The 11,967-nt window shown below is 38.8% G+C and overlaps 1 protein-coding gene across 1 annotated transcript in view; it reads left to right on the top strand.

Annotated features, from left to right (window-relative positions):
* The first annotated feature begins 3,266 nt into the window (after positions 1 to 3,266).
* LOC105196218 overlaps positions 3,267 to 11,967 on the top strand; it is a 31,342-nt gene continuing 22,641 nt past the window's right edge. The window contains 2 exon segments of the mRNA XM_011162022.3: positions 3,267 to 3,718; positions 7,862 to 8,399. Of these exon segments, the coding sequence (XP_011160324.2) occupies positions 8,087 to 8,399 (313 nt within the window). The 5' untranslated portion in view covers positions 3,267 to 3,718; positions 7,862 to 8,086.

Below are 11,967 nucleotides of genomic sequence, written 5' to 3'. Positions count from 1 at the left end.
GGAGAAAATGACAGTGACGCATCGCTCGTAAATGCAAGCCGTATCAAACTGAAAATATCTAATACAACACAATCGCGATATCGCTCGATGAAATTTAAAACGTCCCCATGGCGGCTCTATAGATAGTGTAGATATTTTTCCCGATCTTTGACCCGGTCCGGCGTAGAGCGAAAAGATATTAATGACGCTGTACGGAGAAAACAATGAGACGCTTGGTGCCCCGTCGCTGTAATCAGCGTTTCTTGAGTCAATAATCATTTCGCGGCGGAACGACAATTACCAAGACAATGACACTCGCGCAAGGTTTCTCCCCTAAACACAGACATTAATATTCCCGCGTTCCGGGCTAATTATCGAATAGCTGGGCGTGTACCTAGGTATGTGAAAGTACTTGCTAACGAAACGCAAAGAATTCGTCTAGAAAATCGCACGCGGAAAATCGCCGTTTCTGCATTGAATTTTAAACTTAAATACACATCAATTCGCGACAAGGAACTTGTGAGATGTACGCAGAAATACAATAAACATAATTTTTTTCAGAGTTTGTGAAAATAATTTTTTAAATTTTAGATTTCTTGAACTCTTTCGTTCCAGCAAACCTTCCTCCACCCAATTACCTTATCGACAAAACCGCTAATAACAAATATTTCTCGTGTAATCAAGATACGCGTTTTTTTTTTCTAAAGGAACGAAGCAGTCACGTAGCGCTGAGACTTCTTGCTTATTGAAGACATACCTTTCTCGGAGTTCTCTAACGATTTGAGTTCTCGTTCACGTTGCGAGTAAATCCACAATAAAATAATATTGGGCGAGTGCAAAAGTTCTGATGGATTTTCTATGATTGGTCGATGTTGCAACTAACGTCTTTTTTTATGGCAATATTGGCAAACATATCAATACATTTATATTATATATCATTAAAAAGGTAACGCACTCAGTTGTAGTTTAAAAAATTGACTAAACACAAGTAAATTATGATGTTTTAAAATAAGAGTAAAAATGAACGAAGAGAGGCTTTATATGTACGTGTAAAAAATATATATTTTTTGAAGAGGAGCAAATATTCGAAAAAGTGTAAAAAAAACGTTTGTGATGTGTATTCAAAGAGAATGCTGTGTCAATTCCAATTTAGTTCGGAAAATTTAACGATGTCAAGTGAATTCAAAGACAAATTTCTAATATTAACAACGTGTGCAATTTAATGAATACGAGTCCTTAAATTTTTACGGAAATAATAATAAATTAAACGTTAATAAATTGCCCGCCTTTCGGCACTAAAAAACAATGTTACAATATCTCAATGAAAATCGTTAGAAAACTTTGAGAAAGATACATCTTCAATAAGCAAGAAGTCTCAGCGCTACACGACTGCTTCCTCTTAAAAAAAAAAAAGATGCGTATTACAGGACGTAATTGTTACGTCTTGATGACAGGAGAAAAATGTTAGAATCTCGTACAGAAATTTTTACACTCATTCAATAGTTTGTGCTTAGGAGGACGACGTTCGCGACAAGAGGCTCGTTTCAAATGAATAAAGGGGTCAAGCGCGACATACTTGTTCGGATACAGTTACAAAAACCGTGATAGCAAAAAAAAAAATTGATATTTTTGATTCGCGGCGGCGATCATTGTTACGCAATCCGCCGCGTAGCGGTCAACTCGCGGATTCGCGGAAAGTGGCACGCCATCTGCGCGGCGAACATGTGGCGAACATAGCGTAAGTCATTTAAGTCGGCGTGTATTACCTCGATATTTATAATAACTCGGTATTAACTGTTATGCGCGTCCTTGTAATTGCCGACTGTCTTGGATGTCCGGGGCAACGGGAGACGATATCGCGTTTGCATGCAGCACTCTGGCGTCCTGCGCGAGCAAGCGCGGCGTCCGATGAGAAATTCAGTGAAAAGTCACACGACTATGAGCTTGGCATTCCAGTTTGTGGGTTCAGAAGGTGTACGAAGGTTACCAGTCACGGATATTCACGAATTCAACATGAAATTTCAAATTACGGGGTACCAACGCAGAGTAATTGGTTATACACGATGCATAATGTACAACCATTAATTACGCGAGCAAATATCGCGTTCGTAATTTGATTGCCAATCAAAATCGGATGGAGATTTGCTATCGGTTTGCTTGAGCCGAAAGTTTAATGGGAAAATTGAACGAACTGGAAAGAACCATAGAGATCTAAATCATCTAAAAATCAGAACTCTCAAGTGGCTCCCAAACGCCCAATTATTGCACAATATTATTGATCGTGTCGACAATTTGAGTTCGTTTTGAATTATTCTAAAAAATATTGTACAATATTATTATATGATACTATTGACCCAGACAACACAAAATCGGATCATAAGATGTCTTTAAGACTATTACACTTTTTAAGATATCTTCTAATCTAATTTTACACTTTGTGTTATTCGGGAAGCGTCGGATTATTCACAAGTCTAGAATATATATAGAAGAATAAGTATTATATATATATAAAAGATTTTACAAGGCTTTTGCGATGCTAATAGTATAAATAGTAAACTATTTCATTTCTAGTAATTCAATTAAAAATAATAAATAGATTTTCATCAAGAAATTTTGCTCGGATTATTTTAAATAGCGCCTACAATTGCAAGTACAAATCATTTAGATTATTAATATTATTATTATTATTGAAGTGCAACGGTTGAGAATTTATATATTTATTACGTGGGAGAATATTAAATTGAAAACGACACTCCAAAGGCGAAGCATCAGCAATATATTGCTGTTCCGTTAGCCTAGACTTTAATAAATAATACAAAAAATAAAACATTAAACGAAACGCCTTAGAGATCAAGTTGAACTTGAAAATATATCTAAAATCATACAATAAATATCAGTACAAGAATCCAACTACAATGTATAAAGCATTTCGTTTAATGTTGTGTTTTTACGTACGGGTCGATGTCCTATATTTAAATTGACACAAAATAAAGATAGAGGAGCTATACAAGTGGACGGTACAAATTTCGAAGTGAAATCTCTCTGCAAACTCTCAACATGCGGGTTTCACCAGGTGGAAAATCGCGCGGAAACGGAGGCTTCGAACTGATCGAGGAAAGCAGGCGCGGGTCACGTCTGGAAAAGGAGGAAAAGACTCGGCGACTCGGGGAGAGATTCCCGAGCACGAGTATTGCGAGCCTGCGCGATACAGTTTATTTGAACCGGGGAACCACGAAGTGGGGAGACACGAGTCGGCGTTAGCGCACCGCCGCGTCTCTGCGGTTTGTGAACTTTAGTCGCGCGATCTCGTCCGAAGTGTCGGGGCCGCTCTTCGTCGAGCTCCTCGCGCAATTACGAAAACAGTTGACCGGTTGTTCGACGAGTCGATCGTGCCGAACACACTCGATCCTACGGAAAGACCCGAATTATCTACGGGAAATTTCCGTTGGTCTGCTGGCTGCCGAAAATTTTGCTGTCAAATACGTTTGATCGCGCGTTCGAGTCGCGAGGAGATTCAACGGATGACACCGAAACTTCACGTCAGCGTTGTTTTGACGTCGACGACGATGCTCGAAGAGTTTTCGTGACACCTTTACGAGAAGATACGAATCCTTTGTGTTGGGCGTCTCGACACGTGGTGTCGATTCTTTGCGTATGTTTACCCGCGCGTGTGAGACAAATTGATGAACGCTTTTTGATGGATACGACGGCGCTTCGTTAAGTTTCGATAATCGACGAGGTGAGTGAGAAGTTAATTACAGTGATCGGAATCGAATTTGACCCGAGTAATGCGACCATACTCCAAAAATCGTGAAAGTAACAAATGCATAGAGGTTAGAATGGAATAAAGAGGTTAGAATAGAATGGATCATCGTGTTGAAGTTCGGATCAAGTCGAGTTTTGATTGTTTTTTTCTATTCATGTCTTTGGATGTGAGTAACAAAACAAACATTGGATTACCAAACGAAAAATTAATTATCATGAAAATAATGAATAATAGTAGGCCTCGTAATTTTAATCTATTTTCGAAGGATTACGTTTTGGCTGGAATCCACTCATATCCATTTCCATCAATGTAGATGAATTTTGATTTTAAATTAATTTTTTTTTCGATCTTTTTCTGGTTCTAAGAATTGAAAAAGGATAAAAAGTAAGTTGAACTGAGATGAAAGTTAACTCATTGATGGAAATATACTACAAATGCTTCGAAGCATTTTTGATTAGGCAATTAATAAAATTCTTTCTAATTGGTCAATAAAATGCTTCGAATTTGTAGCGTTAAACGAACCTCACAGCCTCATTATGCTCTTTACGTTTTATATGCGCGGGATGTAGAACATAAGTTGCAATTTCCGAAAACGTAGGCGCTCGCCATACTTTGTAAATGTGCAAAATGTTAATTAGTGACGATCGTTAATCTTTTATTGGAATCCACAACCGATTTACTTTCACTGTGCTAGAGTATATTAGATGCTCTCGCAGAAAGTTCTTATTAACTTTTGCTCAAATTAAAAATCAGCTGCTTTTGTTCCTGGTATTTAATTAATCATCATATCATTAGAAAGTTGCGCGCAACGCAGAAACTTTCATAAGCTCGATTAAAATCTCCGGCAGGGTTACGTGCTTGGCGGCACGGTGCGGGACTTCTGTGTAGGAAAATTACGTCAGGGACGTTCGCGATGCGCACAACGCCGCGTGGAAAAACATAAAACATTTGCAGCTTAGAATAGCCGCTAATGGGCGAATTGCTAAATCTTGCACTTTCACTTCGCACGATCTATTATGCACACAAATGCGGCGAGGCTTTTTAGCTTTATAACTCTGCGTGAATATGTCTTAATTACCCCCGATATCGCGAATTCTCGTAATTCGTCTCTCGTCAGGTTTACGTACACTTACATTATGTTCGACAAAACGGGCGCTTTAACACTTAACGTCTATCATATATATCACGAACGTCAGCATTGAAATTGCAGACAATAGCGGAAGATCGAGTCTATAGACATTGAAATCACAAAAAAATCTTGGCAGAAGATCTCTATTGTCATCAGTTCTTTTCTAGTTCCTTTAGAAATTTCGATCGAAACGTCCGTTTTAAACGCACGCGTGTAGCAGAAGATGGAAACGCAATTTCTGAAAAAGCTATTGTATACGAACGGAATAGCAAGCATTTGTCCGTATTCAAGGCACATTGCGAAAGGAATTTGTGAGACAAATAAATGATGCGAGAAACAGGAAAAACATAGTTGCGCGTGCGTCATATGACTATAATAACTCACGGTCTTTCGAGATGATTAACACTGCGGTGTATAGATTTCGAATATTACTGGGCATTATTTGAAAATTAGTACGACTCAACAGGTAAAGCTAAACCATTGAAAACAAGCGTGATCATACAGAGCGTTTCGTGTGTATGTGTGCTTTGGGGAAGGGGGACCGAAATCCCATTACTGTCTTTAAATTAAATTACAATCCATCGCAAGAACGTAACGTTACATTAACAGTCTATAGTAGCCATGTTTGCCACGTATTGGCACGTCGTTAAATAAGAGAACGTTGTAGAACAGGCCTGTCTAAAACCCAATTGATTATTTATAAAATTATTATTTATAAACGTTCGACGATCCTGCGTAATGGTTCAAAGAGAAACGCGAGTGATTCCGCCACTTATTTTAAAACATTGTTTTTCTTTTTAAACAGTGTTTTGTTATAAAATTATAATATTTAATCAAACCAAAATGGAAATATTGCAAATATATGCAAATAATATGTATACATTATCTCTTCTATATGTAAATATACTGCAAGACTAAACATTTACAACATGTATGTAATGTGTACTATGTTATTAATAGAATTAAGTTATCGAATAACTGCAATATAAAAACTTGGAAAAGAAACGTTGTTAAGCCGGTTAAAACGACGTATTTAAGAAGCTACATTAGCAAATTCCATTGATAAACATTTAACTTTGCATAAAATACGTAAAAAATTCCATGAAACATTCAACACACAGAGAAAAAAAATACAGTTGAATCAACAGCATCGGTCCAATTGAAAATATTTTGTTAATTCGATAACGTTATTGATAAAGCGAAAAGATTAAAAGTAAAGCATTTTTTTTCAGTGGCATATAATCATAATTGGGTATTAGTAGGCATTGCTATACAATTTTGATCAGCGCCCCTTGATTTACCCCTCGATATGGTCGCTTTAATCACAGATAATTAAAATCCCATTACATGGCGATTATAGAAGTTTTATAGCAGACAACATTTTATTGCGAATAACAAGGAAGAAACCCTGGGTTCATAAAAAGAAAAAAGAGAATTCCCCATTCTCATGTGTATTCATGACCGGAATCGCGGATAATGTCCCGGAATCCCCTCCCGCATCATATACCTTCTACATATGTAGAATATTAATTCTCGTCATTCGTATGCGATGTACGCAATATCGTCGCGAATGCGCGCAGCCGTGGAATGTCGCAGATGCAAGTCACTCAAGAAAGTGCATTATGGACTGTATGTATGACAGCGAGTATGAATAAATTATGTTCCATGTCGCTCTCGGAGCTACTAACGGACACAAATCATCGTTCCTAATTACGTGAAAATCTCGGGGATACAGAATCGGAGAGTGAATCGGATTAGAGTCGAAAACCTCTGTAGCACGGAGAAAGTATGATTGAGCACGCAAGTAATAGCTTTTTGAGGTGACCGATGTTAATGGATGAAATAGATCAAAAGAAAAGTAAAAAAATTGACGCTTTAATTTAACAGTATGCCTGCAAGAGCGGCATCATTTAAAAAGATTAGGAAAATAAAATATTGAGTAACAATTGCATACGTAATATGATATTCATAATCCATTGTAAGATGAACAGTGTAAACTCAAATTTCTTCTCGGCTCGTAAAATGAGAGAGAGAGAGGGAGAGAGAGAGAGAGAAGTAGATAAATTCTATTATAAATTATCCATTCTTTCTGTTAAATCTTGTCCTTTTCACTGCCGGCGCATTTCTATCGACTTACGACTTCAAAGACAGGAAGCGACATTTCGCAAGTAACATGCCGCGTGCCGTTTTACAATTCCACCCACGTTACCCCGCGACATAGAGCCGCTCATCCGAAAGACAAATACCAGTGGCGACGCACTGGTATGTCACGGGAGATAATCATCGTCATAAATTCATCATCATCATCGTCAAGGTGTCCGAAGCGTAATCACTCATTAGTTCGTGCGCTTCGCCGCTAGCGCATCACTGTCAGGACTGTCATGTCTCGCGAAATGACGAATTCCATCGAGGGTGGTTAAAACCGCGGAAAAGGGGGAAGGGGCAAAGAAATACATTTTACCTTGGTCGAGGTAATATTTTTCGCTGTAATTTCTTTATACAGTTTTTCGGAATTAGGAGGGGGGGGGGAGGGATAGTAGAGATGCGTGCAAGCATCAAATAATAATTAAATTGGTTAGCAATTTAATTTTGTGATTATTACATTCGGGCTTTTTTTAAAAATCTGTGCTTTAAGCCCGATAAAATAATTTGGCGCGCAGTTTGGGGAATCTTGTAAATGTTTGTAAATTTACATAGAAAAATGTTGAATACTAAGAACTGCTTTGAACCGGTATTGCCGGTTTCTCGTTAATTTAATTTGTTAGAATACATTTTGTTTCGACTTCGCTTTATATCGTTATATACGTGGAAACGAGGTCAGGAACTTGCGCGCAAATAGCTCTTTACTTGCGTTATATTAAAAGTTCTACAAGCTTTTTCATCGCGCTATAAATCGTTCTGAAATTATTAACAATTGTAAGAATCGTTTTCAATAAAATGTGAAGATTTTTTTAACGATTAAATATGATTTTTTTTTTTAAATTTAGGACTGTGCAACGATTCATTTTCGTGTTAGTGTCCTGTTTTCATCAAGTATGCGGATAAAGAGTAATTCAATCGAATTCTGACGTTTATAAAAGAAGAAAAGTTTTTCGATAACGTGAAACGCGTACATTTCACGGCGGATTGGTGAAATGTAGAGGAAACGAAAAATATATATATAAAAAACAAACAAGTTTGGTGCGTAGTACTGTGAGAAACACTGTGTCGCGATGTCGTCGAGTGGTGAATTTTCGACGTTGTCAAGCGGCGAGGCCACCGGAACCGGCGAGGACTCGTTGCCGAGCTCGAGAGAGGCGACCGCCGAGGCCGCGGGTTCCGGCGGTGGTTTCATGCCACTGCGCGAGTTCCTGGACAGATTCTCACTGCCAAGGGTAGTCAGGGTCGAAGGTGCCGGTGGAAGGCCGATACTTCTATACAAGCAACAGCAGAGATCGCTTAGAGTCACGGCTACGCTGCTGATGCATCGTTACCGTCACGACGTCAAAGTGGGTCCGGAAATAGTCATCCCGGAAGGCTATCCTGGTGAGTACTATCTCAATATGCTATGCGTATTTACTTATACTCTCGTGCTCACTTACGTAAACGAATTTAGTAAGAAATAAGACTTTAGCAAAGAGGCACTTCTTTCTTAACTCTGGAATGCTTGTCGTATTTCTTCAACTACGTTAATATCACTCTGAATGAAAAAATGTATGCACAATAAGTTAAAAATTGTTTTTACACTTTCAAGAATTTTTATTTTATTTTATTGGTTGTTAGAATAACTGAACCAATATTATTTCTTTAAAAAAATCTAAATGTATTACTCGGAACTATCAAAATTTTAATAAAGACCATAACTAAATGTACCAAATTTGAATTGGCACTTGGTGAATGAAAATTCACCTATAGTAGCATTCTACGGTTAAACAAAAAAAAAAAAAACATTCAATGAAATTAATTTAAAAACATAATTCTGGAAAAGATCAAATATCTCTTGAGTTCTTTTTAAATAAAATTAGAAGAAAGTTATTATTATTTCTATTCATTGCGTAAATTTCTAAACAACACATTTTTATTAACGTAAAGATATGCAAATTTACTTTCCTCCCTTCCTCTCTCTCTCTTTTTCTTTCTCTCGTCTGTTTCGTTCGTCGACCGATGCGACGGGGAATCGTCGCGAGTTTCGTACATTCGCGTACGTTTCTGCGCATAGATATTATCGCAAACGTATTCGCGGTATTACAAGCCGGGACGATATTAAATTATAATTCGCGACACGCTCTGCCGCGTTACCTCATACTTTCCTTCACTATTTATAGGCCGACGCTCGCTCCGCTCGTTCGTTCGTACTTCTTGCCAGCGAGAGCTATGAACCGGCGACGAGAGAGCTATGAACCGGCGCGGCGACGAGAGAGCACGCTAACACGCTCGCGAGCGCGATTACGGCCGTGAGAAATCGTTGTTGCCCGTATGGCAGATGCAACGTGTGTGGATACGCCGCACCCGAGAAAATTGAAACGTTCCTATGTAGATTATGCGCGAGGCCGCGTCTATTTCTACGCGTTGAGTAATACGTGGTGCTGAACGATTCTTGGTATATTACGGTGCATTGTCATAGTAATGATATTTTACAAAAAAAAGCAGATTACTAACGAATATACAAGAATATTAAGATAATTATCTCGTGAGAAATGGAGTTTGATTGGACATTTATTTGATTGTCAAAGTCTACGATGAAAAAATGTAAATTCGTGGCGTATAAACCTTCTACTTTAGTATTTTCCAAGAAAAATAAGTGATCATTAATTTGTAATATTTAATTCTGAATTTCTAATGTCTAGTGCAAATCTCGTTGATCAAACTCGCGTGTAGTTTACGACGTTCTCTATCTTTCAGGGTAAACTTGGTTTCATTGTTCAATCGCCCACCCACAACCATCTGTTACTTTCTTTTGGCGAGCTCAAGTTAAATCACTGTACCTACTATCACTCGGTTATACGCATATGCAGTTAGGCGTGAATAAATAAACGGACAAACGCGCGCCTCCTCGATCAACGAGAAAATCATCGATGTCGTATAAATATTCGAGTCGCAAGAAAAATAAAAAATAAAAATATGACTGGTCAATTCAGCTATCTTCCGATCGGTTAGATGGAAATAGAAATCATGAATAAATTGGCACGCGTTAAACGAATGCCATAAATAATATTTTTAGAAAATTGAAAGGGAAAAAAGTCGTTTAAATCACAGTTGTGTGTTTGCGAAGAAATCTCTTTCTATAGCCAATCCATTAGTTGTAACATACTGCGTGTGCATACACGCTCTTACGCAATCATCCACCGCAATCGTTTTAATCCCAGATCGAATTTCCGATACAATTCCGCGAGCACAATCGATCATCGTGATCGATACGTCGAGTCAAAGGCCGGAATGCGACGGGTAGTTAATTCCGTCCGGCGTCTTCGTGTGCGATTTGCCATTCGTTAAGCGCATTTTTCGTCCCGTATTATATTTTAACCTTCTAATCGTTCATTTTTAAAAGTGCATAAAAATAGTACGGATTTTATTTCTAAGACGTACAATGCCGGGTAGAAGCTAGGCCAGAGGAAAACGCGCGCTAACGTATTATTCAGTTACACCGGGCGCGCGGGTAGGTGGTCAGAGACATACGGCCGTGAATAATACCCCGTTTGTATTAGCATAACGCCTGACAATACTTTTTTTTTACAATGAACCACCATGAATTACAAATACACGGATTGGCGTGGGACGAGATTACATCGACGGCGCGCGCAACCGGGAGGGAGGACTCGCTTGCTCGCACGAGGCAGAGTGGCGAAAGTCGAGATCAGATCGTTTTATAAAGACGATCTGATGATAAACAGAGATGATAAACGAGATAAAAAAAAATGAAGATCTCAAACAGTATATCTATGCTACATGGTTGATCTCCTTGCACCGTTCGCGTTTTCTCTTCTTCTCTCCAGTGTGAAAAGAAAAAGAGGAAGGATGAACCGTGCGAGAAATTCAGTTAAAAAGAGCAAACCTATAAGATATGCTACGACTGATATAACCCCTATTATAAGATATACTAGACTGATATGATCCGATCAGTCGTCGTTAGAATCGGTTACTGCGGCTGTAACATTTGCATCAGTGAAGCCTCTAGACGCAATGAACGGCATAGGGAGTAGGAAACAGGGAATAAGGAACAGTTCGATATGTTAAATAAGGAAAACATATAAAGCGTTCCTTCTTATTCAGCACATTGAACTGTTCTTTATTCTCTGCTTACATTGCCTGTGCTTTTCATCATGCCTAATAGTCGCGAGAGTATCGTACGTCAGATTTTTACCGTTTTAAATGAAAAATCCTGACCATCTGTTTCTTTTTCATTACACTTTGTGCCGTATCTATAATTCTCAGTGTTCGGTTACAATCGTCTACTAACGAAGTCCGCCCCTAATCCAGACGCGCAACCCCCGTTGCACGCACCGATTCATGTCGAGATGTTGCGGTCGGTACGCTGGGCGGATTAATCGCCAGGCGACCGTGAATTGCACGCGCGTGAGCGCTTGATCGCGGGATTGCGCGGGATTGCACGAAAGTATAATCAGCTGCATGAGAATGATTTTTCTGGGGAACTAAACGTACAACGTTGAATTTGCAACCTGGATTCTCTTGCTGGCGGAGCAAACGGTCTCTACCATGTGCGGATTTGAAACTCGCTTGCTGTTATTTCTTTAATTCAAAAAACAACCCCAACTACATATTTGCATATTTTATATTTTATCTCTCGTGCACAGATATTTATTCTCAGCCATATATTGTGCCATGTTCGTGCTATTATACGTCGTACGCGACGACACACTGCTGGAATTGATCAATTTTCATCATGTTTCCGCCTAGCGTATACCAACACCGTTGACCTTTCCCTACGTTTCGTTCGAACGTGTATGTACGCCGCTCTTCTCGCGTGTTGAGACTTTGTATCTCGCTTCGTTTCGCATCGCGAAGAAATAACCTCACCGTCGCCACTAATCGATAATGAGTATTTACGTATAGAAGGTACGGTTTGGTACAGGCAATGCTGGAAGCCGATGGAATT

Source organism: Solenopsis invicta, chromosome 14 (genome assembly GCF_016802725.1).
Source record: "Solenopsis invicta isolate M01_SB chromosome 14, UNIL_Sinv_3.0, whole genome shotgun sequence".
NCBI classification, from domain to species: domain Eukaryota; kingdom Metazoa; phylum Arthropoda; class Insecta; order Hymenoptera; family Formicidae; genus Solenopsis; species Solenopsis invicta.
This window is presented reverse-complemented; position numbering and strand designations above follow the sequence as displayed.